The 27,573-nt window shown below is 50.3% G+C and overlaps 1 protein-coding gene across 3 annotated transcripts in view; it reads left to right on the forward strand.

Annotated features, from left to right (window-relative positions):
• The window catches only part of SMOX (spermine oxidase), a 44,920-nt gene extending 25,114 nt beyond the window's left edge, over positions 1-19,806 (forward strand). The window contains exons 3-8 of one of the 3 annotated variants that reach the window (XM_026503081.4): positions 2,785-3,011; positions 6,715-6,888; positions 7,051-7,810; positions 8,465-8,625; positions 10,481-10,570; positions 11,026-11,547. In XM_026503081.4, the coding sequence (XP_026358866.1) occupies positions 2,785-3,011; positions 6,715-6,888; positions 7,051-7,810; positions 8,465-8,625; positions 10,481-10,570; positions 11,026-11,163 (1,550 nt within the window). In that variant the 3' untranslated portion in view covers positions 11,164-11,547. Of the gene's footprint in view, positions 1-2,784; positions 3,012-6,714; positions 6,889-7,050; positions 7,811-8,464; positions 8,626-10,480; positions 10,571-11,025; positions 11,548-19,551 lie in introns of those variants that run through there. The other 2 variants (XM_048222366.2, XM_044385712.3) reach the window with 2 other exon arrangements.
• Positions 19,807-27,573: the final 7,767 nt, after the last annotated feature.

The following is a 27,573-nucleotide window of genomic DNA, read 5'->3' on the forward strand; positions in this document are numbered from 1 at the left end:
GACTCTTTGCTCGACATCTGATTGGCTGGCTGGGAGCCTTTGGAAGGGGCAGCTCCAGATGTGTCTTGATAAGACACTCAGTGTGTGGACATCGAAGCAGACGATGAGAGGACACATGGCCCAGTCTCAGTAGTCACTGACCATGGAGCCACGCTGTGCATGGTACAGGCAGTGAGGCGAAAGCCTGGGGCTGCAGGAAGCTGAGGGGATGCCCCATCCATCCATCCATCCATCCATCCATCCATCCATCCACTGGTGGCGGAAGCCTTCCTGAGCTGGGAGAGCTTGGTGATGGGCGGAGTTGGGTGGGCAGACGGAGGAGAGGGTGACATGCGTGGAGTGGTGTAGGAGAAGAAGATCGAGGCAGACCCTGCCAGGAGTGGGGAGAGCACATCCAGGGAAGGGCAAATTTGTGGATGTCGTGTGTGCAGATGCGCAGGGCTGAACGCCCGGGCTGCAGTTGGACCCGCTTCGGTGTGAGATGGTAGCTGTGAGTCTCAGTGGTGTTGAGCAGGTGTTGAGGGCCAGAGGCTCCGGCGATGCTGTGGGGCAGATGAGGAGATGGTGCTGGTGCCCTTGGATGCAGGGGTGTCAAGGATCACAGCAGCCGAGGAGCAGGTAGGAGAGGGCAGGAGATATCTTTAGACTGGGGCCTGCTTACCCCACCTCCTTGCAGAGCCTGGCGAATAGGGGTGGGATGCTGACCGTGCAGCTGGCCTCAGGCTGTTCACCTCATCCCTGCTTTTGCCATGTGTCGAGCCGGGAAGGGTGCCCCGTGCTTGGATGTCACTACCTGCTGGCTGTGTGGTTTGGCGCTCCCTGGCCTGCCCTCCCCAATGTGCTGGCCCCCTTCTTCTCTTGGGAGCTCAAACCAGGCAAGACCCCTTGAAGAACCCCAAGCCTGGAGATAGGGCACTGGGTTTTTAGCTTTTTGTGCCGTCCAGTCTGCCCACTTTTCCTGGACAAAGGGATGTATGCATTCCTGCCTCCTCCTCCAGAGACACGAGGAAATTATGTCTCACCGGCTGCCAGCATGAGGTTGATTGCTTTTTCTCTTGCTCTGTGTTTGGTACATAGTATATACAGGGCTATTTTTAGTAACTGGTGGTTTAATTAAAAACAACCCAGGAGAGGGAAGACACACACAAAAAAGAATGTCCAGTTCGTGGGGTGAGGGGTGATACAGTTGTCTATTATGACATATCGGATAGCTATTGCTGCATAACAAGTCACCCCCAAATGTAGCAGCTTACAACAGCACCAATTTATTTGCTAAAATTCTGTGGGTCAGGAATTTGGGCCAGACTCAGCTAGGTGGTTCTCTCGCTGGTCTTGCCTGGGATTTCCCACTCAGCTGCAGTCATCTGGTGGCTTGATCGGGGCTGGTTTTGTCTAAGACAGCCTTACCCATTTGTCTGGTGGTTGGTACTGGCTTTTTGCCTGGGCCACACATCTCCAGCAGGATAAACCTCTCCAGGGTGGTCACATGGGCACTGGCTTTTTGGCTGGGCCACACATCTCCAGCAGGGTGGTCACATGGTCACCCACATCTAAGAGGGTGAACATGGAAGCCATGAGATTTCTTGAGGCCTTGGCTCTGAAGCCACAGACATCACTTTCCCTGCATTGTGTTAATCAAAGCAAGTCACAAGGCGAGACCAGATTGAAGGGGTTGGGGAAATAGACCCCACCTCTTGATGGGAGGACTGGCAAGGTCATGTTGCAAAGGGCCATGTGTACAAGGATAGGAGGAATTATTGTGACCATCTTGGCAAAAAACTTAACTGCACATGATATCTTGAATCAGCCCTCCAAAACAAAACAAAACAAAACAAAACAAAACAAAACAAAACAAAACACAAAAACATGTTCCTCTCTCCTCTTTCATTGTTTCAACTTCCTGGGGAGGTCGGCAAGGAAGGAGACAATGTACCATAGTCCCTGCAGCATCAGAAGAGGAGACTGAGACCCAGACACAGATGCCTGAGTGCATCTGGTACCTTGGCTGTGGATGGGGTGGTAGAACCAGCCCCAACCCTAGCCCTGTCTCCACTTGGGTCCAGGAGTTGCCCCCTTCCCTAGGCAGACTCCCAGGGTTCTTCTACCTTATGTTCTTCTGCCTTGGGATGATAGAGCTTAGTTTTCCCTGGAAGTCTATTTTAGAGTGCCTTGGGAAGGAGTCTTCCACACTGGAATGTTTGCTCTCTCTCCTCTGCTCCAGACTGAGTGGGGGAGGGGAGCCACTATCTCTCTGAGACAGGGGTTTAGACTCTGGAGCCATTGGGGATGTTGAGGAATTGGAGTAAGGTCAGATGAGGACCTTGAGCCAGAGGCCCTCCCCTGGGTCTCCTTACTGGATGTTTCAGGTAACCTCACTCCCCTCGCTGGGACCACTGTACCCTCAGGTGCCCACAGAGTGTCTCCTGAGGGAGAGTCACCAATGAGGAAGGAGGATCCAGTGTCTGGTGTTACATTAGACAAAGGTGGGATGGAAAAGGAGAGCCTTCTAATGAGTCCTGTGAAGTGACCCTGGGGCAAATCACAAAGTCATTCAGGGTGGCAGTTAGCTGAGCTGTAAAGCGGAATCCATTTTGTGCCACATGTAGTTTCCACTGGGAACTTTTCACTAAAGACTTGATTGGTTGCCAGAAAGGGACCTAACTCCCTTCCTACCCTGTTGTGGGGATGGAAGGAACCTCTTGGAGGAAGAAGGGGGAGACAGTGTTCTGGCCCCTCTCTGAAGAAGTCCCTGCCCCTCTAAGGGCCTGTTGTTGTCACCATCAGGACACGCCACCTTTGAGTTGGGAGCCACCTGGATCCATGGCTCCCATGGGAATCCCATCTATCATCTAGCAGAAGCCAATGGCCTCCTGGAAGAGACAACTGATGGGGAGCGCAGCGTGGGCCGCATCAGCCTCTACTCCAAGAATGGCGTGGCCTGCTACCTCACCAACCGTGGCCGCAGGATCCCCAAGGACGTGGTTGAGGAATTCAGCGATTTATACAACGAGGTGAGGTGTTAGCAGGGCAGCTGGGCACATGGGTGTGGGAGGCAGGGAGCACCCTGGCAGTGTGGGGGGAGTTGGGTGACCTGTGGGGGTCTTCTGTGATTCTCGTCAAGTTTTTGCATACTCTCTGGGCCCTGGGTGCCTGGGTGGTGATTGTTGTTATTGCTTTTGGATACTCTTGTAAGTGGTAATTTTTTAAAACTGTATTTTCTAATTTTTTTCCAGCATATAGAACTATAACTGATTATATATAGATTTTATCTACCTTGATAAAGTATTATTTTAATGCTAATATTACATCTATTAACATATTAATTTATGTTCTAATAATATTTTGGAATTTTATGTATATACTATACAAAAAATGGCAATTTTGTTTCTTTCTTTCTAATCCTCAGACCTGCATTGTGCAGTAGAACTTTCTACAATAATGGAGATGTTTTAGACCTGCATCATCCAGTAGGGTAATCATTAGCTCCATGTGGCTCTTGAGCTCTTGAAATGTAGCTAGTAACACTTGGGAACTAAATATTTAATTTAATTAATTTTAAATTGCCACAGGTGTTTAGTGGTTACTGTATGGGGCAGCACAGCCTAAGACAACTTATTTTTTTTCTTGCCGTATTGCACTGGCTAGTGTCTCCAGTACGGTGTTGGATAGAAGTGGCAATGGCACACATCCTTGTGTAATTCAGGTTTTTAAAACAATTTTCATGTTTTTAGTATCTTTCAGTGGTGCTGTGAACTGCACTTAACAAGCAAGGTAGCACACAGGTCTTGCCTTCTGATAGCTTGTCATTTGTAGTGTAATGACCCTTCACTCCAGGTCAGTAAGTTGGCCAACAAGAACCTATTGCACATTTTCTGTCTCTTGGGCATGGGAAAGGAGAAATGACTCTTGCTCTGGGGATAGTTCTTGCTCAGCGGAGGGCAGGCACACTGTGACTTCTGTGCGTGCACCTACAAGGTATGTTGTGTGCAATCCCATGGTATTGTGTGTTCTCATGTACGAAGAGACTGAATTGTTAATGAGCAGATAAGAACTAGTATTCTTCAAAGTAGACCTTTCTGGTCTACTGGGAATTAGTCACATCCCGATTTCCAGGTTATTGTGAGTGCTTTAAGCATGGATGCCTCTTGAGAATAAATTTCAGAGTCTGTGACTTGCTTGTTCTCTTAAATGTGCTTAAAAGTAGATCATCCTCAGCTTCTGCTTGTGGGTTTGAGTTTTGGAAGGTAAGAGCTGCGGAGAGTAGGGCAGATGAGGTGGGTTATCAGTTGGAGTGGTGACACTTTTCAGAAGGAGGGGGTGTTAACCATGAGCAAAGAGAGATTTCTTTATGTGGCTCTTAACCAAAGCTGGAGGCCATTCTGAAGAGGTGTGCTCTAAGCATGGGAAGCCCTGTCTGAGGCTGGCTTCATAACAAATATGCAGCTTTCCTCCAAAGGGGATGACTCGGAAGGGCTGCTCATTTGAATCTATTATATTTGTTAAATAAATGAGTTCGTGCACCAGTATCATATAGAACTTAGTTCTTGGAGCAAGACTCCCTTGATTCAAATACTAGTTCTACCATTATTAGCTCTATGATCTTGACCGAGTTGTCGAGGCTCTCTGACTCTTCCTTTCCTCATCTATAAAATGGACATAGTTAAACCTATTTCAGAGCGTCATGAGGATTAAATGAGATCCCAATGAAAAGTGCTTAGCGAGAATTGGGGTGCGTATTATTAGCTGTCACAGACCTGTGCCATTTCCCTTTGGTCGCATTGGGAAGATGTAGTTTAAGCCAGGACAGGAGACTGTACCCATACAACAAACCCATGTTCAGTGAGGGCTGTCCCAGTTGGTGGTTGACACAAAGAATCGTGTAGCCGGACTAAGTTTATCACTCCCAGCCCCACATTTCGGCCTTTAGTCAACATAAGCTAGGGACTGGCTACCATGTTGCTTATCACCAAAGGAAAAAAACCCAGGCAGGAGGAGGCAAGCTGAAAGCCTGACTCCTTGGCAATCGTACTGGGTGAGGAATTTGCTGAGGACTCCAGTTAAGGCCAAATGCCCAGCATCTTGTGACTGGAAGGAGGAAAAGCAAACAATTTAACTCATTTTTCTTCTTTATAGCGTAGACTTCAGAGACATGTTTAATTCATATTTCTAGCTCATGTGGAGGCTTTTCCCTTGAGTGGGATGGTGGGGGATGGGCAGCGTCCCCTTCCTTCCTCTACTGAGCAGCCCCAGGGCCTGTACCAGGGCTGGCTTACAGGGCAGACATCATTCCCATGAATGTGTGCTGACCAAATTCAAACTCACTTTAGGAGGGGAAACACACCACTAATTGACAGCGGCCACAGATGTTTGGCCAAGGAGCCCACACATGCCAGTGTCCTGGGAGGGAGAGTGGGCATGAGCTCATGCTCATAACCCTTCAGTGATGCCAGGGTCCAGAGTCCTAGACGTGACTCTCAGTCCCTCCTGCCGCGCCCCTGCCTGCCTTTTCAAAGTCACCTCCTGTAACTTTCTCTTTCCTCGCTGCCCACTTCGGCAAGACTGAGCCACTGACGTTCTCCCTCCTCTCCCTCATCTTTTCCTCTCTCTCTCACCGCCAACTGTGCAAGGTCATCTCGGTTGATCTCCCAACCCCTGGCTTCGTCCCTGTCGCAGCACATCAGGGAGAAACAGACCAGTTATGACATCTCCCCAGTTCGAGCGAGGGCAGGGGAGTGTCCTTCTTGCTCATTTTTATCATCTGTGTTTGGCACAGCCCAGTAACTGTGGAGTGAAAGTTGGGGCTCAGACCTGGCCCTCTGGGGGTGCCATGTCTGACTCAGGACGAGCTTCCTTTCCTCAGGGAGACTAGCCCAGTGTTTGGTGGGAGTTTAGTGCCAGCCACGCAGGGGAGACAATAGGACCGTGCTCCCAGGGACTGCTTGTTGCTTTCTGTTGATAAGGTGTGGGTTGGAGTTCTTGCCAAAATATGCCTGGGAGATGTATTTTCGTTCCTCGGCGCACTGGGGCCTCCCTCCCCACCACATGTCCTGCCCCAACGTGGCCATCTTGCTTAAATAAGTCTGGGTTCTGCAGTAAAAGGGGCACTTTGTGTGGATCCGAGCAGGGCCAGGGAGGGTCTCCTGGGAGGTCAGATGTCAGGGCTCCTTCTGCTCCCTCTCCCCCACAAACACTGGCCAGGCCGCAGTTCCAGACTGCCCTCCCGGGAGAGGGTGAAGCAGATACGCTCGGGCAGGAGTTGCAGGGAAAGGGTTTGGACATGTGGTTCTGGGAAAAAGGAAATGTGTGCAGACCTGGCTTCTCCAGTGGTTGGTCTGCTTGGCCACATAGCGCCCTTGGCGGGGGTGGTTTCTTTCCCACCAGGCACCAAACATTTTGTTTTGTTTTCAGGAAGGGCCCAACAAGAGAGCCTCCAGGGCTCTCTCCCTCCCTCACAGACCCGGGGGGTCTAAGAGGGCAGTCTGGAAGCAAAGAGGCTGGCTGCCCAGGGCGACTTGCCAGGCTGAACCTTGGCCCTGTTGGTGCAGCCTGAGTGTGGCACCCAGGGCCACACTGATTCACCAAGGGAGAGGAGCCGTGGGCTCAGCATACTCAGGAACACCTGGAGGGTGGCGGCTTCTGAGTTGGGCCTCTTAGGTCTGAGATGGAGGTGGGACGAGGGCGTGTGTTTTCAGTCTCCTGGGGTCTCTCTGGCAGGTCTATAACTTGACCCAGGAGTTCTTCCGGCATGGTAAACCAGTCAACGCTGAGAGTCAGAACAGCGTGGGGGTGTTCACCCGGGAGGAGGTGCGCAACCGCATCAGGGACGACCCTGAGGACCCGGAGGCCACCAAGCGCCTGAAGCTCGCCATGATCCAGCAGTACCTGAAGGTATCCTCGTCTGCCCAGAGCTTTGTTGACTAGGGGTGCCAGTGAGAGGAAGACCGATCCTGGGGAGTCTGGGCCCAAGGAGGGTGGCGCTGCTTTGAGGTCCTGTTCAGACCCCAGGCCGGCCCTGGTGGTCACCCGGCTCCTCTCTGGCCCTTCCCACAGGTGGAGAGCTGTGAGAGTAGCTCACACAGCATGGACGAGGTGTCCCTGAGCGCCTTCGGGGAGTGGACCGAGATCCCCGGGGCCCACCACATCATCCCCTCGGGCTTCATGCGGGTTGTGGAGCTGCTGGCCGAGGGCATCCCCGCCCACGTCATCCAGCTGGGGAAACCCGTCCGTTGTGTGCACTGGGACCAGGCCTCGGCCCGCCCCCGGGGCCCTGAGATTGAGCCCCGGGGCGAAGGTGACCACAACCATGACGCCGGGGAGGGTGGCCAGGGGGGAGAGGAGCCCCGGGGGGATGGGCGGGATGAGGACAAGCAGTGGCCGGTGCTGGTGGAGTGTGAGGACTGCGAGGTGATCCCGGCGGACCACGTGATCGTGACCGTGTCGCTGGGCGTGCTCAAGAGGCAGTACACCAGCTTCTTCCGGCCAGGCCTGCCCGCCGAGAAGGTGGCCGCCATCCACCGCCTGGGCATTGGCACCACCGACAAGATCTTTCTGGAATTTGAGGAGCCCTTCTGGGGCCCCGAGTGCAACAGCCTACAGTTTGTGTGGGAGGACGAGGCGGAGAGCCGCACCCTCACCTACCCGCCCGAGCTCTGGTACCGCAAGATCTGCGGCTTCGATGTCCTCTACCCGCCCGAGCGCTACGGCCACGTGCTGAGCGGCTGGATCTGCGGGGAGGAGGCCCTCGTCATGGAGAAGTGCGACGACGAGGCGGTGGCCGAGATCTGCACAGAGATGCTGCGGCAATTCACAGGTGTGTCCCCCCGCCTCTGGCCTCGCAGCCCCGCCCTCTGCTCCGCCCTCCGTCGCCCCTGCACCTGCGGTAACTCCCCCCGGCCCATCGTGCAGCCTAGGGGCGTGCGTACTGGGACAGCTGCCGCAGGGCGCGGGGCTCCCAGATTGCGGGCTCCTCCCCGCAGCCCCGGAACTCGAAACACTCAGAACCTTGGGCGCTGTATTTCTTCTAAGCGCTGCTGGTAAAAACCTCAGGTATCACCCCCAAACCTCAGATTGCCCATATCCCACTCATAGTGTCCCGCAACAGATGGATTTGCGTTTCACTCATGAGCTCTGATTCTTTTAGTTGAACATTTTTTCACCTACTATCCCAGAAAAGCCTCGCGAGAACCCCTGAAGTGGAAAGGGGAAACATGATGGTCTGGAATGTTTTTTCATACAGGAAAATTAGGGCCCCAGAGAGATGAGCTGTTTTGCCGGGGGTGTCCACAAGGAGGCGCTGCGGGGAGGGGTAAACAGCTGGAGCCCCCAGGTTCCGTGCCCCCTCCTGCATCTTCTGTGCCTGCCGGGAGGGGCCTGGCCTTCTTGCAGCCCTGCCTTCTCAGGGGTGTGTTCTATGTGCAGCCATTTCTTATCTGCCTTCCCTTTGGCTCTTCCAACTCCCCAACAGGGAACCCCAACATTCCAAAACCTCGGCGAATCTTGCGCTCAGCCTGGGGCAGCAACCCCTACTTCCGAGGCTCCTATTCGTACACGCAGGTGGGCTCTAGTGGGGCAGATGTGGAAAAGCTGGCCAAGCCCCTGCCGTACACCGAGAGCTCCAAGATGGCGGTGAGCATGGGTGCGGGGTGAAGGGGCTGGGGGCGGGGGGCCGGGGGCAGGTATTTTGGATGCGGGTCTGGTTGGTGGGGGGAGGGCAGGCGGTGCTCCCTGCGGGGTGCCAAGCGGAGACGGATGGAGTAGCTCCTGTGTTGAGGGAGTAAACAAGGACGTGTGCACTTAACATCTGGAAGAAAAGATGGGATCAAAATTGAGATTTAAACGCTTTATTGAGGTGCTGAAAGCTGCGCCATTTCATGCTCTGCTGCCCGAAATGGTAGCCATTAGGCACATTTCATTGACGTTAATTAATTGAAGTGAAATTAATACATTGAATATTTAGCTCCTTGCTTGCACTGAGCACTTTTCAAGTTCGATAGTCGCCTGTGCCTAGTGGCTGTGGTGTTGGGTTGTGTAACTGGAGCATTTCTGTCACCAAGGAAAGTTCTGTGGGGCCGCACTGATTCCATAGAAGTAAGTTTCCTCGATATGTTTTATTTACTTCTTTTCCTAATATGTGTCAGAAAATAAAATCGAGAATACTGACTCTCCCCCAAATTATATCACCTACATAATAAATAATAGAGAAAAAGAATAAATCTGAGAAAAACAATTGCATATATTTCTGGTCTTACAAAGTGGATTTCGAGTTTCCCCCAGCAAGCGTACACATACAATAAATGTTCAAACCCCAACAGAATTATATGTAAAACAGTTCTTTGGCGTAAGTGGTGAAGAAGATTTCCAGCGGCTGTTGTGCATGGCCTGGTTGTGCTCAGCGGGAGAGGGGAAGAGGCCCTTGCTGCTGCCATGGCCACCCTCCTGAAAACCAAACCTTCTCTTGTCACCTGCCCCAGTTAGGACTGGCGCCTCCAGCACAAAGCAAAACAACATGCAAATAACTGGGGCTTAAACCAGACAGAGTTTCCCTCTATCATACAAGGGGCAATCCGGAGGTAGGTACAGGACCCAATGTCACTGGCACCCGGCTCCATCTTCAGGGCCACTTTGTGGTTGTAGAGGGCTGCGAGGCTGCCACTCAGGTCTGTGACAGGCAGAGGAGGCAGAAGGGGGGAACCCCGGGGGCTGAGTCAGTGCCTCTAAGCAACAGTGCACTTGAAGCCCATTGGCCTGTAGCCAGTAGTCACGTGCCAGAGCAGCTGCGAAAGGGGTTGGGATGCATCTTTTTTTTTTTTTTTTAATTCTGAATGGCAGTGAACCCAGTTAAAAATCAGGGCTTTGTGACGGAGGAGAAAGAGGAGAATGGGTGTGGGAGGAGGTAGCTTGCCTTCTGCCACCATATGCCTCCCCCCGCCCTCACTCAGCAGGGCAGCTCCTTGTTGGGGGTTAAAGCTTCCCTACTCAAAGTGAGTGGTCTATGCACCGGCAGCACCAGCATCACAGGGGAGCGCCTTAGAAATGCAGGCTCTCACCCCCTAGACCTGCTGAATGGAAAACAACATTCTACCAGGGTCCCCAGTTGGTGCCTTTGCACGTTCAGTTTGAGACCCAGCGGGGATAAAGTCCCAGCTCAAGCTTGGGATGCAAGCGCTCGTTCCTTGCCTGGACTCCACCTAGACAGCTTGCTTTCTGGAAGTTGAGCCCCGGCCGTACCAGAATTCTCACCGTCCCTTGCTCTGGTGCATTTTTGCCCCCATTTTTTCCTTCTTCCTGAAACGTCCTTTGCCTGTTCGTTTCCCTAGCATCTCCTGAGAAGCAGCCCAAAGAGCCTGTCCTCTGGGAAGCTTTGTGCGATCCCCCTTACGGTGGGCTTCTTTTCTGGGCTCTCAGCACCTTGCCCAAACACCCATCATGTCACACGTGACACCGTTTAGTAATTGGGTTTCGTGTCTGGCTTCCCCACCAGCAAGGAAACTCCTCAAAGCAGCAGCCCGGTCACCTTTTATCTTCCAAGTGCTCAGAACAGTCCCTGGACCCTAATAGGGGCTCCATAAAGGTTTGTTAAATTACCGCCTAACTTTATCGAGTGCTTATGTTCTTCCAGGTTCTAAGTGCTTTAGATACATGATTTCACTTAATCCTTACACCCACCCTCAGAAGCAGGTGGCATACACCCATCTTGCAGATGACAAAATCAAGGCTTAGGGAGGTTAAACCACTTGCCCTGAGTTCACTAGTGGGAGGCACAATGAGCCTCTGAGACTGCAGAACCAGGATTCCTAACAGCGTCTGAGCAGAAAGAACTGAGGCCTGGATGTTGGGGGAAGAAGCAGGGGAAGGTGGCCAGGGGGGACGGGCAACTCCTCATCCCGTGGAAGCAGCACTACCTGCATCTCAGATGCCTGCTGTCCAACTTGGACTTGTAGTGTGGATGGGGGGTTCCTGGGGCAGACAGGTAGCCTCGCAGCCTTTCTCGCTCCCCCACCCTCACTTCCCCGTCCCCTGGCCCAGCCCATGCAGGTGCTGTTCTCGGGTGAGGCCACTCACCGCAAGTACTACTCCACCACCCATGGTGCTCTGCTCTCTGGCCAGCGCGAGGCTGCCCGTCTCATCGAGATGTACCGGGACCTCTTCCAGCAGGGGACCTGAGGGCCCTCGCCGCTGCCCAGCGTGTTCCTTACAGAGCCACTAACTTGTGACCGCCAGCCCTGCCCCTCACTGCTGCGTGCTCCTCATTTTCTAATCCTCTGTAGAATGGGTTTATATCTCTGGTAGAGGTAGACACCCTGACTGGCCTCAGATCTGGTCCTGTAGCTTTTCCTTTCCTCCATGCCGGGTGGGGGCCAGGGTGGGGCCCGGTGATTGACCTCTGTGCTCTGACCTCCCCTCCCCTCCTGCCTTGTTATTGTAAGTGCCTTCAATACTTTGCATTTTGGGATAATAAAAGAGGCTTGCCCTTCCCATGCTCCTCAGCTGCTCTCTTCTTCCATTGACCGCAGCCTCTATATGTGTATGTGTCTCTAGTTTTTGTTTTTGTTTTTTAGCCCGGTCCTTTTTGAGTGAGGGGATGGTGGGAGGGCTGTGACCTGGCTGTGCCCCCAGAAGGTAAGGTATGTGCCTTTACTAGAAGGAGTATCCTCTCCCCTCAGTCTCTTTGGGGTTGTTTGCCTCCCTGCTGGCGGGACCCCCGAGGGATCAGGGGTCCTCACTACTCAGCTCGGCTCCTTCGGGCCGGGCCTGTGTCTGCCCGCTGGCCTTTGCTGGGCCTCTCAGAGCCCTCCTGGGTGGAGTGGCCACATGGAGTGAAGGTGAGTTCTACGGGAGGGGACATCTGTTGTGGCTCCTGGCCAAGCTCAGGTGCGTCAATAATTAGTGAGTGTCACCCGGCCGTGGGGCCCTAGGTCTGGCCTTTGGGGTGGCTGCTGTTGCCTTCTGGGAAGGTGGGTAGTCTGGCCATTCTGGGGGGCTGTTCTTAAGTGTTGCCCACCTGCTGTATTCCAAGGGCCTATCACTTACTGGGGGGGGAGGTTAGTCTTTTTTGCAGGAAGCTCCATCTATTAATTTCACCTTGGGGGGCACTGGCCCATGTGCACCCTCCCTGTGTCCTGGATTTTCCCCGCTAACTAAGGTGGGGTGGATAGAAGTGGCCTGAAGCATAAGTATGGGGGAAGGAGGTCATAAGTAGGTGCTCAGGGTCACTGGCAGAGGAATTTTAAAGGACTCCAGGAGGGCGACAGGGCCATAAATGTTTATTCTGTGATTGCGTGTTGGGGAGCTTCAGGTATGAGCAAGCGGGGGGGGGGGGGCGGTTATTATTCATGGAGATCCAACCACCTGCCAGGCAAAGCATCAGTCATCAGTGCTGGGCTCATGGGTCTCTTCATTTGATGTGGATGCCAACTCAGGCTGGGGAGGGTGATTTATCCCCACGGGGAGACAGATCCCATTAGAGTTCATTAATGGCCCCCAAGGTCCCTGAGGTCTGACTCGACATCACAGGCTCTTTCTATTTATTGCACTGAAAAGAAGAGGCTGGTGCTGAAAAAAAAAAAAAAGTCTGAGGCCATTGCTGGAGAGAGTGGAAATGGGTACGCCACCCTGGGAAACTGTGTGGGCATTCTACGAAAGCTGGCATGTGCCCGCCAGCATTTCATTTCCACTCCTGGCTGTGCACGCAAGGGAAAAGAGTGCACATGCCCACCAAACACATGTACCAGAATGTTCATGGCGACATAGTTCGCGATGGCTAGAAACTGGACACAGCTCAGGTGTCCGTCAGTAATAGAAGAAACCGTAGTCCGTCCGTACGATGGAATACTAGGTACCAAGAGAACAAACCAAGCTGATATTTGCAAACATCAGTTCATCTCAAAAACATTGGATTGAGTGAAAGAAGCCAGACACAAGGCTGTATATTGTATGATTTTTTTAAAAATATGAGGTTCAAGAACTTACAAAACTAACTATAGTGTTAGACATGAGGGGATGGGTAGTGCTTGGGAAGAAGTATGGGGTTACTTTCTGAGTTACAGAAATGTTCTGTATCTTGACCGGGATGGTGGTTGAATGGTCATATACATTTGTGAAAATGCACTGAGTTATACACGGAAGATTTACGCACTTTTCTTGTGTGTATGATCTAACTCAATTTAAGAAGTTTAAAAAAGTCTGAGGACACCCTTCCCCCCATCCTTCCATCCCAAAATACACAGTTGTGTTGACCCAGTGAATTTCCTCCTTGCAGCAGAGATGACACATCCCGAGAGCAGATAAAGGGAGGAAGGACCTACTTATGTCCCCCTGGCTGCCTGGTGATAAGGACTGGCCTTGTGTTTACTAGTATGTCACTCTTTATCAGACCCTTTGCCTGTGTCCCCTCGTCTGGGCACCGGCAGCCGTGTGAGAAAGGCGGGGATTGTCTCACGGCAGAGGAGACCCAGGTTCCCAGAACAGTGTGGGACTGGTCAAGGCCACGCGATTGGAGCCTGTGCCGTGTGAGAGGGAGGGAGCAGCCCTGGGAGGAAGGTGGGGACAGGTGCGGGAGGGGTGGCCCTGGAGAGTCGGCCCCAGGCTTCCAGGGCACTACCTCCACATCAAACGATCCCGTAACCCCGTAATGTGGGGAGCGTTTATGGTTTGCCCTTCCACAAACGGATGTGAAGCAGATAAAAAGCAAGGGCCATTCAGAAGCAAGACAGACTAGACATACCAGGAACAGAGGATGAGTTCCTTGCTGTGACTAGGTCTCTGAGGCAGCCTTGGCATTGAGGGACACTCAAAGGACTCTATGGGGGGGAGGGGCACACGTGGCCTACACCGGCCACCGCCCACATCAACGCCTGCTGTACAATTCCTGTCCCTCACAGAAAGTCCCTTGAGAGGAAATTTCTTCTCTGGCACAGGATTCTAGCAGGATGATTGCGTGGTGTCTGTGCTGTGGGCATCGGTGAACCCACGAGCAAGGTATTCAGTTGTGGTCTTGTGGAAGCCTCAGAACTGTTCCTTCAAGGGGCCCTGGGGTACTTGGCAGGTGCGGTGTCTTCCCGCCTTTGCTGGTAGAGGGCAGGGTAGCAGTTAGCTCCGACTTCGCGGGAGCCACGTGGAAGGTCTGCTCTGCCCACAGACAAATGCAGGAGGCATTTCTGGCTGGAGTCACCCTGCATTTACTTGGGCCTGTTGAGATGAGCCCCAGGGTAACCCGGAGGTGCAGAACGAGGTGGGCTGCTGGTTCAGTTCTAGAAGACTGCCTGCTTAATGAATGGTCTGCCGAACGTAAGGGTACAGTTACAGGAGGGCCGTGCTTTCCCGTAATGACTGGCTTGTGCTGTTGGTTGAGGCAACTCCTGAGTTGTGTAGGGCAATCAAGTCTCAACGGACGGGAGGAACTGTGGCCCTACTAAGGTGGCAGCCAGGACATTGAAGCTCAGGGCAGGCATTTAACAGAAGAAGGTAAGGGGCTGGTCACAAGCCTGGCTTCGTACTGGTTAAGTGGAGATATAGACACGAAAGCTGGTCGGGCCTCTCCTGATTCCGGAAGTGGTTGTTGAACACTCGTTTTGCAGGCACCGATTTTCAAAACCCGGCTCTCTGTTAGGGGATGCAAAATGTCAGGCATATTTTACTTCAGCGAGCTCAGTATTTGAGCAATTGTGAGACAATCCCCCTCCCCTGGTTTCCCCTGTCAGCTCTCCCCCTTCCTCCTCTGAAGCCCCTGTCTCCTCACCGCCAACAGACAACAATGTCTCCTGCTTCATAGTCTCCATAGAAGCTACTGGAGGTGACTTCCTTGCCAAATCTACAAATAGCTAGTCTTCACACCCATCCTGATAGGAGCCGCCCCCATCCCCCAACACAAAGGAAGTATGTGCCTCTCCACTTGTGCACCTCCTGCCCCAAACTCAGGGACCTTATCTCCTCATTTTCTCTCCCCCTTCTCTCTACTCCATCCTTCCGGTCCACGTTTCAAGATGCCCTTGTCTTTCCCGTCACCCCATCCTCTTTCTACCACCTTCCCTTGCCTTCCTTTCAGCCAAGCTTCACGCTAGCATTTTTCTGCACTTGCTCTCTCTGCATTCTCACCGTCCTTACCCTAGCGGTTGTTGCTGGGAACCTTTAGGTTGCAGAGAGAGACCCAGCAAAGGCTGGGCTGGCTCGCCTTCTCACCAAGGCTAGGAGAGGTGGGGAGGATCGGGGCTGGCTCCAGGGTGTCTGGAAGCAAGGGCAAGCTCCTGGTCTGAAACAGTCCTCTGGCGCCATCTGCTGGCCCTTTGGGACTACAGCCGTCTTGCTGCCTCGAGAACATAAGTGTGCTGGATTCTCTGTGGGCATTTCTGAATTCAGCAACCCCCCCCCAACAAATCACAGGAAGTATCTTTAATTTACATTGAATAAGTAAATAAAATAACATTGTAACTTATTCTAGAGTATCATTTATTTTTCATTCTTAACAGTAAAAAGAGACCTTGTTGGCCCCCAAATAAAAATTTCTTTCTTCCCTCTTCTTTCCTTTCCCCCTCCCCCCTTTCATTCCTTCCCCCCTTTCTCCCTCTCCCTCCCTTTTTCCCTTTCTCCCTCCCTTCCCTTTCTCTATCAGACTTTTAGTGCTTTCCTCTTGTATGCCAGCCTCAAAAAAGTTTGAATTATGCTTTGATAAATACATTCACTAAATAAGTAGATAAAAGATTGAACTTGTTTCTCAAACAAAAGTTGGACTGTATGATTTAAATTCTTTTACATTTGTTGAGTTTGTTTTATGGTCCGGGATATGGTCTATCTTCGTACGTGATCTATGGGGCTTGCGAAGGATGCATATTCTGCTGCTGTTGGGTGGAGTGTTCTAGAGATGTTGTTTAGATCCTGTTGGTGGATGGTATTATTGGTTTCTTTTATATCCTTGCTGATTTTCTGTCTAGTTCTAGCAATTGTTGAGAGAATAGTGTTGAAGTATCTAACTATGATTATGTATTTGTTTATCCTTTCAGCTCTACCAGAGTTTGTGTGTGTGTGTGTGTGTGTGTGTGTGTGGTGTCAGTAGACTGTTTTAGGACAGTTTTAGACTTAAGGTAAATAGAGTCCCCTGCTCCAACATTTTCCCTATTATTAACATCTTACATTAATATTGCAAGTTTGTTACAACTAATGAACCAACGATAGTGCATTATTGTTCACAAAAGTCTGTAGTTGACTCAGATTTCTTTAGTTTTTACCTGATGTCCTTTTTCTGTTCCAGAATTCCACCCAGGATACTAGGTTGCATTTAGTTGTCATGTTTCCTTAGGTTGCTCTGGGTTGTGACCTTTTCTCAGACTCTGCTTGTCTTTGACAACGTTACTGCCCTCGAGGAGTGACGTCAGGTATACTGTGGGATGCCCCTCGACAGGAATCCGTCTCATGTTTTCCTCATGACTAGACTGGGGTTATAGGTTTGGGGGAGGAAAACCACAGAAGTCAAGTGCCATTCCATCTCATCATATCAAGGGGACCCACAACCAACAGGATTTAGGGTATTGATACTGACCTTGCTCACTCGACGGAGGTGGTGTTGGTCAGGTTTCTGCGCTGTGAAGTTATTCTTTCCCCCCTTTCCATGCTCCACTCTATGGATATTTTAGTAAGTAACTGTCTGTATCTATGTTAAATGTGAATTCTTAGGGACGTCTTCATCACCACATGGCTCCTTCTGGCCTCCTCCCATCCCCTTCGTTCCCAAAGGGTATTGTCACTGAATGTAGAATTCTGATGGGCAGCTTTTTTCTTTCTTTCTCTTTCTTTCTTTCTTTCTTTCTTTCTTTCTTTCTTTCTTTCTTTCTTTCTTTCTTTCTTTCTTTCTTTAAAGGTTTTATTTATTTATTTGACAGAGAGAGACAGCCAGTGAGAGAGGGAACACAAGCAGGGGGAGTGGGAGATGAAGAAGAATCAGGCTCCCCAGCCTAGGAGCCTGAGGTGGGGCTCGATCCCAGAACGCTGGGATCACGCCCTGAGCCGAAGGCAGATGCTGAACGACTGCGCCACCCAGGCGCCCCAGCTTTTTTCTTTCAACACTGAAATGCTACGCTTTTCCTCTGGCTTCCGTGATTCTGATGAGTAATCTGTCTTTAGAATTGTGTTTCCCTAGAAGTAGGTGTCATTTCTCTCTTGCTTCTCTCAAGATTTTCTCTCAAATTGCCTAAGCTTTCAGACTCAGCATCCGGACAGTCCCCTTTAATGAAGCTTTCTGGTGATGTTACCGTCTTATCTGTAACTCCCTGCCCCTTCTAGTCAATTTCTGTCTTCTGAATTCCCAAAGCACTGCTGTTTGCTTCTTTACTGTACTTTTTCACTGTGCTTGTCTTGCTTGCTAATAATGTGACCATGTGTCTTATGTAGTTCACAGAGATGACAGCTTTGTATCCCCATAGCATCCAAGTATTTAATAAGGGTGCAAAAAAATGTTTATTGAGTGGATGAAGGTGATAATAGAATTGGTGTAAAATCCTCAGGTTTTTAAAAATTTATTTTTAGTGACATAAATAGTTGTGAAGATATTCTCCTAAAAATAAAGGAACTTGACAGATAAAGCTGGTTTCCTGTGATCATTTCTTTAATTCTTATTCCCCCCCCCCTTAAGGATTTGGTGTTTGTCCTACCAAAATGTAAGCATCTATTTCTGCGTCCATAATATGTGAATGTAAATTATATTGTATTTTGTATGTATGTGTATTTTTAGACAAATCGAATTGCCCTGTACAGATGCTCTTTCAATTGCCTTTTATTCACACAACAAAAGGAGAACTCTCTGCTTAAATTATTATCTCATGTATTCCTTTTAGCTGATAGATAGCGTTTCGTTGTGTGCCCATACTTCATTTAAGTATCCACTTTGCCAAGGATGGACATTTTGTTGTTTCTAGTTGTTCCTTATTATAAACAGTGCTTCCATAACCATAGACAATGCCCCTGTGTCGCACATGTGTAAAGGTCCCCGGATCACGGGGCATAGTGTTTTCAGTTTTGGAAGACACTGCCAAATTATCCTGTCAAGAGGTCTACCAAATTTATACTCCCACAAATGGGGTATGAGAACATTTGTATTTATGCAATTTTGCCATCACTCAGTGTAATGAAAAATGCATGGGTTTTTGTTATTGTTGTTTTGGGGTTGTTTGTTTTTTTGTCACCAGGTAGGTAAAACCAGGTGTCTCGTTTTTGTTTTAATTGCATTTCCCAACTAGTGATATTTTTTCTTCTGATTATTAGACATTTGTGTGTTTTTTTTCCCCCCTGTGGGTTCTCTGTCCCTTAGCCCACATTTCTGGTATTGTCTTTTTCTTGGTGATTTGTAGGAGCTTAAAAATATATATATATTAAGGAGAATAGTCTTTTTGTCCGTGATATGAATTGCAAATATTTTCTTCCAGTCAGCTGCGTTGTTTATGGGGTCTTTTCACATATAGAAGCTTTACATTCAGAGATGAACAAACTTATCGATCTTGTTTTGTTTTTAGAGAGACAGAGAGAGTGTGAGTGGGAGGGGGAAGAGTAGAGGGAGAGGAGAGAGAGAATCTCAGACAGGCTCCATGCTCAGCACAGAGCCCGATGCGGGGCTCAATCCCATGACCACGAGATCATGACCTGAGCTGAAACCAAGAGTCTTAACCAACTGAGCCACTCAGGAGCCCCATCGATTTTGTGCTTTTTATAACCTATTTAAATATGCATTTTTATCCCAAGTCAAAAAGCTAGTATTCTGTGTTTTTTAAATAATTCAGTGGACTTGTGGTATGAGGCAGGGATCTGGGTTTACGCTTATTGCCCATTGTCGGCTGGTTACCCCAATATTACCTGTTGCATGATCCACTCTTTCCCCACTGATTTGAAATGTCGTCAAATGATTATTGCTGGGGAACAGGAGGGCTATTTGTTTTTGAATATTTGTTTATACTTGGCTAAATTGCAAATTCTTTTATTAGTTTCAATTATTTATCAGTTACTTTTCTTGGTTTTTCTGGGTAGAAGATCATATTACTTGCAAAGTTAGATAGTCCTGTTTCTTCACCATCAATGTACCTGTTGTTTTCTTTTTCTCTTATCGCATTAGTATAGGTACTGGTACGATGTTGAGAAAGGAGTGATAGGAGGATTATAGCCTTGCTTCTGACTTTAATGGGAATGCTTCTGAAGTTTCTAATAAGTATGCTATTTGCTTTTGGTTTCTGGTGGGTACCTTTGATCTGGTTAAAGAAATTCCCTTCTATATCTAGTTCGGAACTGTTTTATTATGAACGAATATTGAATTTCATCAAATGCCTTTTCTGTATCTATTGGAGATTATCATAGGGTTTTTCTCCTTTTATCTGTTAATGTGTTAATGACATTAATAGTTCTAATATTTTCCTTGTATCTTGGGGACCGTCTTTACCTTGTTGTATTTGTCAGCTTAAGCTCAATTCTGCTCTGGTAACAAACAATCCCTAAATCTTAGTGAATTACAACAGAAGTTTATTTATTGCTCATGTCACGTGAGCACTAAGGATTGATTTCATGTCTTCTTAATTCTAGGACCCACGTTGATGGAGCATCTCATGGTAGATGGAAAAGAGAGATACGGGAACATCTTAACATTTCTACTCAGGAGTGGCATACGTTACTTCTATTCACATTTCATTGGTCAAAGACCGTCAGTGGCTAAGCTTGATATCAGTGAATAGGCAAATAATCCTGCAGAAAAGTGCCCAGCAAGTTGGGGCAGCTAATGGTTTCATAATTATGATAGAACCTATCACACTGGTCATGATACAGTATTATTTTAAGATGTTGCTGGATTTCATGTGCAAATATGTATTTAGGCTTTTGTATCTATGTTCACAAGTGACCTAAGATTTTTTTGTCTTGGGCTTTCCAGGGCTTTTTTTCCTTCCCCTCTTGGGCTTTTAAAAATAGTTTGGGTAGCCTTGCATCTTTTTATTATATACACTGGAAAAGTATGTATAGAATGTTAATTATCCGTTTCCTGGAGTTTTAAAGAACTTACTTGCAAAACTGGTTGGACTTGGTTTTTCTGGAAGTAGAACGTTGACTGATGTTTTAATTTTTTTTATGGTTAACTTTCCGTGAACATTTTCTACTTTTTTTGGAGGAGAAGCAATGTTGGCGATTTATATTTGCTTAGAAAATTGGCCTTTTTGTGATGGTTTAAACATTTACTGCTTAAAAATTGTTCACAGTGTTTTCTGTGACTTTAGTCACCCCCCCCCCTTTTGTTTCAGATTTGTTCTTTTTCATTGTGTTTACATTGTCTGGGCTTTTTCAAAGGGTACTGTTTTAAAAGAAGCGTTCATTCATGCTTGGAAATATCTGTCTTTTGCCTTTATGCCTGAATGATACCCTATCTAGCTTAGAAACCACGGTCTCTCTTTATCACTCTCTCTATTCTTCAAAGCACATGTACAACAGGGTATCATTTGCTTCTCACAAAAAATGTGAGCTGGGCCCCAGTGACAAACCAGGAGACCTAGGATGCTGGGGTCCTTGTTCTAGGCCAGAGAAGTGGGTGTTCCAGTCTGTACTAGTGTTTGTTCGAGCTCAGGCCAAGAACCAGGTTGGTGTTGCCACTTGGTAAATGATGGCACAAGTGACCTTGGTTCTTCCGTTCTCCCTGCGACCCCAGGCTTTGCCGTGTGACCTTGCATCTCCTGCCACAGAAGAGGTTACTATGGATTGAATTGGGTCCCCCACAAATTCATATGTGAATGTCCTAACCCAGCTACTTGGGATGGATTGGAAGATTAGTCAGCAAATACTCAGTCACTCTCCTTTCCGTCTGGGAGCAGTTGAGCTCCCTGCCCCAGTCATGTTAGGCTTGGCTCTCTGACTTGTTGTGCCCAATGAAATGTGAACAGACATGATGTTTTAAATATGCTTGTACGGTTGGGTTTCATTTCTCATGTCTTGCCATTTGTTATGAGAAGAGCACGGCCCTGATAGCTGATGTTTCCAGGAGGATATGGAGGAAAGGGGAATAGATTCGAACCCATGGAAGCCTGGAACCTAGGTCCAAACCTAGGACCTGCAGACAGACACATAAGCAAGAAAAACAAACGCTTGCTCTTGTAACCTGTGAATTTCGGGCTGGCTTGCTTTGCAACATTATCGTGGCAATAGCTGACTGATTCGTCTCTCTCTGGGGAGTCGCTCAGCCCAAGAGGAATATTTCTAGGCACTGGTGATGGAACGAGCAATGGGCCCATAGATGGGGAAGCCACCCAGGGTACAAGGGTGGCTCAGTCCTGCCAAGGGACCTGGCAGGGGTGGGCCAAGGGATTCAGTTCCCTGGAGGATGCATTACATGGCTTGACTCTGGTTCGATTTAGTTCCCTGGAGGGTGCATTACATGGCTTGACTCTGGTTCGAGGAACTGGAGGAGCTAGAAGCCAGTGGGCATTCTTTTAGTTCTGTTTTACCAGACTGAGGAAGGATCTACCCCCAACTTCCCAGTTCTCAGCTAATGAGGAAGAACTTTGTTCTAAAAATTCAGAGCTGCTGGCTACTCTTCTTCGGTCAAATGGGACATCTGAGAAACTTTACCATCCTCTTCTGTTCTCAGGTCCCTTCTGATCCCAGACCCATAAGCCTGCACAGTCCAGTGAGCACAAAGTCTTTGCTGAAGGTAGAAAGTCCCTGCAGAGAATCAGGAGGACGGGGCATCATGACTGTGTCCTCAGCTACTCAGAAAGCCGTCCTTGGGCAGGGGAGCAGTGACAGCAGAGTAGATAATTGGGCGGGCTCTTCTTGGGGTACCGGGTGGGGAGAGATGCAGTGAAGAGGGTAGAGCTTTTTCTTACCAACTCCCAGCCAGGGGGTGCTTGTAGAGGGCAACGTTCTGGCAAGGGCCCCTGAGTCTCTCTGCCTCAGCTGAACTTCCTCAGCTCTGGAGACCCCACTGTTTCCAGATGGTTGGCCGATACCCTTGCTTTTCAGACCCGTTTTGAATTTCTATCCTCTTTTTAGGTCTTTGTTGGTGTTTTAAGGGGAGGGGTCTTATAAAGGGCTTGACAGGATGCCATCTTAAGTTAGAAGTCTCTGGCCTTGATTTAAAAAGTCTTTCCCACACCAACCGTGTGTATGAGCTTCAGTAGTGAAGTCAGGAGAAAATTTGCATGTGGACAACCACAGAGTTTGTGTGTGGAGATGGTGCTGGGGTTGGAAATGTGGCTTTGGGACACGGGCCTTCCTGTGGACGGTGACATGGAAAGAAAGGAAACCTGAGAAGAGAATAGAACTTTGGGACATGCCTATATATAGGGGGAGACAGAAGAGGAGCAGGAAAAAGAAACATTTTCGTGAGTTGTTAGTGGCTCCTGACAAGACAGGCCGGTCTAGATGGTAGCTTGGGAGCGCCAAGCGTGGCGACGGCAGGTGGAAATGCCATCTGCAAGTTCTCTAGACTCCACCTCTTCTCATCGTTCCTCTGCATCCCCGTGGCCAGTGGCTCAAACACCACCCTCTCTGGCCGGGACTGTTGCAGTCATCTCTCTCTCACTGGCCTCCTGCTTCTGCTCTAGTCTCTCTTTCTCTTTATTTGCCCAACACGGCAGCCGGAGTGACCCTGTTCGCCCCAAGGCTTATCTTGTCTCTTCTTTGCTCAAGCCTGACGAAGGCCCCACCTGACTCACCCTGCCCCACCTGGAGAGCCAGGGTCCGGCTGTGATTTACACAGCCCTATGTGCGTGGGCCCTCCTCACCTCCTGCAGCTGGCATCCTCAGCTCCCACTCCCCTCCTTTGCCTGATAGGCTCTGCCTACTCAGTCCTCCTCGCTAATCTTCAAACACAGCAGGTCTCCTCCTAAGTTGGGACCTTTTCACCTGTTCCTTCCTCTGCCTGGAATGCTCTTTCCCAGAGGTCTGCACGGCTCACTCCTTTACCATCTTCAGGCCTTTGTCCTGCATCACCTTCTCCCTGAGGACCTCCCTGGGTACTTGATCTCAAAGTGCAGTCTCCCCTCCCCAACACTTCTGTTCCCTTTCCCTGTTAGTTTCTTTTGCTTGCCACCGTCTGCTGTATATTTATGTTGTTCATGACCCATCCTGTCTCTTCTGAAATGAGGACTCTGTGGAGGCAGAGATTTTTTTCTTTTGTCCACTGATGCCTCCCCATCTGCTGGACACATAAGCAGACGCTCAGTAAATATGATCCAACGCCTGTACTGTTGAATGACCATCGTCTGGCCGTTTGTTATTGGCTGGTGGGGACCAGCTGTTTGAAAGGCACCAGAGGGCACCTGGGCCCCACCTGTGCAGTTCACATCTGGGCTTGGAGGAACACCAGCTGCCTAATCTGTAAGAGGTCCAGGCGCTGGACACTTGTAGGCTTGGCTTAGGATGACCGTAACATGTTCCCTGAGAGCTGAGACATAACAGCTCTCAAGACTGGTTTCTGAGGGTGCCAGTCTGAAACGGGTCCAGGAGGGATGAGACCGGAGACAGGCACAGTGAACTCAAAGGCACAGAGAAGGACGGAAGGCTGGGACTGAAGCCTGAGTCACTTGGATGGGTGGACGTATCACGGGAACACAGGTAGCGTGCGCAAGGAGGTGAAGATGTGGACTCGGGATGGAGCCCTGTGCCTGGTGCGTGCAACCACCAACTCTTCCTGGTGACGTCTCTGCTCAGCGTCTGAGCTCACCAAGGAACTTTCAGACCGCAGTTTGGCTTCCCGTCAAGTTTGTTGTCATCATGAAGATACTGGCTTGTGTATATAGTTGGGCTCTATTTCCCATTAGAAATGAGCACATCGGTCTTGGGCTTCTGCACTTCATGTCCTAGTGAGTTAGGCTGTCGGTGTCAGCTTATAGGAGACTGGTAACTCTGGAACCCTGACCAGACCCATTTTCTAGACTTGTGATATCAAGGACCGCACATTGGCTGGGGGCGAGTTCATGGAGCAAATAATACCTCCTCGAGCCTTTGGAGACACAGCCAGTGCTGATATTTCCTGGTATCCCCCTTTCCTTTTCACAGGTCTCTTTCAAAATCTTACATATTGGGTCAGTCTGGGAAGATGTCCTCAGGGTTGAGGGCTTCCAGAAAAAGCCCTTTGTGTCAAGTTCCTAGTTAGAAGGGGGACATTTTGATTTGTGCTGTTGCAGATTAGATCCCTAGATGCAGGCTGGGCATGTGGCTCCTGGCGTAGGGAGTAGGCACTGAGAGCTCCCTGCTCCGTAGCCTTTCCTCCCTTCTTCCTACTGCCAGAATCCCGATTTTGTTCAGGACAGCTTTGTGCCCAGGGAGAGGCAGTCTAAAGCAGGGGTTGACAAATTTTCCTGTAAAGGGCAAGATAGTAAAATTTAGGCTTTGTGAGCCAAGAGGAAACCTCCGTGTAATTTTTCCCCTCGTGACATATTCTTTTGACTTCCTCCCCTGCCCCCCACCCTGCCCCAACCCTTTAAAAATGTAAAACTCATTCTCAGTTTGTGGGTTGTACAAAATTGGGTGGTGGGCTGAACGCAGACCTCTGCCCCCAAGCACCCAACCTTTGAGGTTAGCAGTCTCCCTGGCAGGTCATAGGACCCAGGTCTGGCCCGCAAGACCCTGAGTGGAGGTGTGCTGAGGGAGGGGTTCTGGGAAAGCTTTTATTATCTTGATAAAAGCAGACCTTTCTCCTTTCCCCCCTCTGTTTTGAATAAGAATGTGGATTATGGAAACATTGATCGTGATTAAACAACAAAGAGGATACAAGTCAACACACCAGAGATTAGAATGCAAAGACCTGCAACTGACAGTTCTAGCCACCGCCCACCTTGTGACTTGTCAAGTGACAAAAATAATTCCCCGTGTTTAAGCAGCTGTCCATCAGCGTCCTTACTACTTGCGGTTGCGTTCTTCACTTTTCCACCGTGCTGGAGATGTCCATGGCTGTCTGCCCCTGCCTGATCTGGGAGCATCACTCCAGCCATGGACACTGGTACCCGGACAGCTGTGTTTTGTACCACGTGATCTGACCCAGTTCCATCTGCCTGCCCAGCCGATCAGCGTTGGCCGCCAAATTAGCCAGTCCATAGGCTGACTAGTGACCTATGTGGCTTGGCTCAAGAGAGGAGTGGGACCCATCTGGGTCACTCCCAGGTGTGGGAATGGGGACCCCTTCTTTGGTTTTTGGCAGGACAGAAAGAGGTAGACACCCACGGTATGGTGGAGTGGAGTGAATGGTGAGGCCCTGGAGGGAACGTCCACAAAAGTCACAGGGGAGATCCCTGCCACCGCCTCCAAGCCATCCCTCCCTCTGGCTCCCAGCTCTGAGAGCTCAGGCTGTTGTGGCCCCAGTTCCTGGATTTCTTCTTGAGTCGAAATGCATCCAGCAATTCCTGCTGATTTCTTCCCCGGACCAGAGCGATTTGAGAGTGTAGGCTGTGGTCCTGTTCAGCGTGTTTTGCTTCCCTGCTCCTGCCAAGGGGTGTGCGGGGGCAGGGAAGAAAGCCGGCTCCAAATGGTGGGAGAGGCCAGGGCAGCCCCTGCCCAAAGGCCCCACCTCCAGCACCACCTGGGTCCACAGGGCTCCCCAGAGTGCTGTTCTGAGCAGACGCTGCGGGACCAGTTTAGCCTTTACAAGCATCTGGTTTTGTGCTTTGCTGGAGCCACGAGAAGTAGAAAAAAAAAAAAAAGGAAATTCTTTCCAAGTGGACGGTGAACATGTAACTCCCTGGGGTGTAACAGGATGGAAATAGAAACAGGGTCAGGAGGGCACTGAGGAGTCGGGGCTCTGACAGGTCACTGAAGGGAGGGCGACTGAGGTCCCAAACCTTTCGCCAGGACCTGTCAGCGCCTGGAGCAGGAGGGACTAAGGGCTTGGTGTGGGGCTCCAGGGGGAGGCTTGGGTGGACTGGAAGGCACACAGAGCAGGTGTCTGTAGGAGTCCCGGGCACAGCCGGCTCTCTGGCTGGGACAGGACACAGGCTCCAGCCTTGTGAGGACTGGTGGAACCAGTGGGCCCATTCCATCAACCCAGGATTTCGTGAACACTCACACCCAGCCCTGCGCAGCTCCGGGGACAGGGAGCCCTCTCCCCATACACAGGTATGGACTCTGTCAGTGGGCTGTGGGCCAGGTTGATCTTGCTGTGAACTACCAGTGAGGCTAAGGGACACTCGGGGCTTAGTTTTGAGCAGGGGATCTGGGAAGATCTTGGGAAGATGAGGGAGGGGAGAAAGTGGGCAGGCTCAGGGCTTCCAGGAACTTACAGCCTCAGCACCAGTGGCCTTGTCGTGCCCACATGGAGTCAAGAAGGTGGTCTTGCAGGAAGTGAGTGGGCTTGTCTTTGGGGTGTTTGGGTCCCTGAACCGGCCTCGGCCTCTTGAACAAAGCCAGCCTCCCTCTACGGACAAACCCTTGGGAGCCGTTTACGTACAAGTGGTCATTGAGATGATTTGGAGTGGATGAGATCATGTGGAGAGTTGAGAAAAGGGGGAGGAAAACCTTGGGGGGACATATAAGGGCAGAGAGAGGCGCCTGCGCACGAGGCAGAGAGAGAGAGTGGTCAGGGGACCAGAAGAGATCCCAGGGGCGTGGCTTGGGCCGGAGAAGAACATTGCAGCCACCAACGTGGACTGTGGCAGAGACAGAGGGGAGGAGATCGAGGAAATGAGACGTCCCAGGTGACTTGCAAAAGCAGCTCTGGGGGCTGCTGGGGACAGAGGTCCCTGGAAGAGTGTGGGAAGCAAGGGAAGATGGGTGGCAAGAGCCCAGCTCAAGGGGGAGGGCAGGCAGGCTAGATTGGGGCCTGGAGTGGGAAGCAGGAAGGAGGCTTTCTAAGGATGGTGAGGGGCAAAGGGCTTAGGCAAATGCCAGTGTTCTTGGAGGCTTGTTCTGTCCCTGTCCCATCTCACAGGGCCAGCCCCTTTCCACTCACAAACTCCCTCAAGGCCTCTCCCCATCCCTTGAAGATCGTGTAAAGGAACACTTAGTCCCATTTTGATGAGTACTGAGTCTTCCCACTCTCCTGGTCACCCTGATATTTCATAGGACTTCCTGGAGGCAACGGCCTCATTTTCTGTGTGTACCTCAGAGACGGCGTCTCTAATCAGATGTGTGGACTGGGGCGCCTGACGACTCAGGAAGTGGTGAATGCACTTCGTCCAGATGTCCCAAAATCACTTGCAAGAGGCTCCCTCCTCCAGAAGGGCTTTTGCTAATCCCTCCATTGCTCTGGGCCAGCCTGCGACACTTTGGCATGCCCCGACACCAAGGTCAGCAACTCAGTGCTTTATTGATGATTCGAACTGGGTCCCTGGAGGGTCCCTGTGGCACAGCCTCTCTGGGGGCTCTGTAATTCTCCCTGATCTCCTGGAGGCTTGGTATGCGGTACAGGAGGAGACAGCTGTGTGCAGAGGGCCCCTGTGCCCAGGAGACGGGGGCTGAGGCTTGATCACATACATTCTGCAGATTAATCATTGTGCCTGGAGAACGCACTGGGCAAGGGGCCAGCCCCACCTGCCTGCACACCTTGTGGGTTATCCGGGGCAGGGAGGACCCCCTAAAACCCCCCTTATGAAGGTTCCCTCCCCAACCTGCTTCCTTGTCTCCACTGTT

The sequence above is a fragment of the Ursus arctos genome, unplaced genomic scaffold (assembly GCF_023065955.2).
Source record: "Ursus arctos isolate Adak ecotype North America unplaced genomic scaffold, UrsArc2.0 scaffold_16, whole genome shotgun sequence".
Classification (NCBI taxonomy): Eukaryota; Metazoa; Chordata; class Mammalia; order Carnivora; family Ursidae; genus Ursus; species Ursus arctos.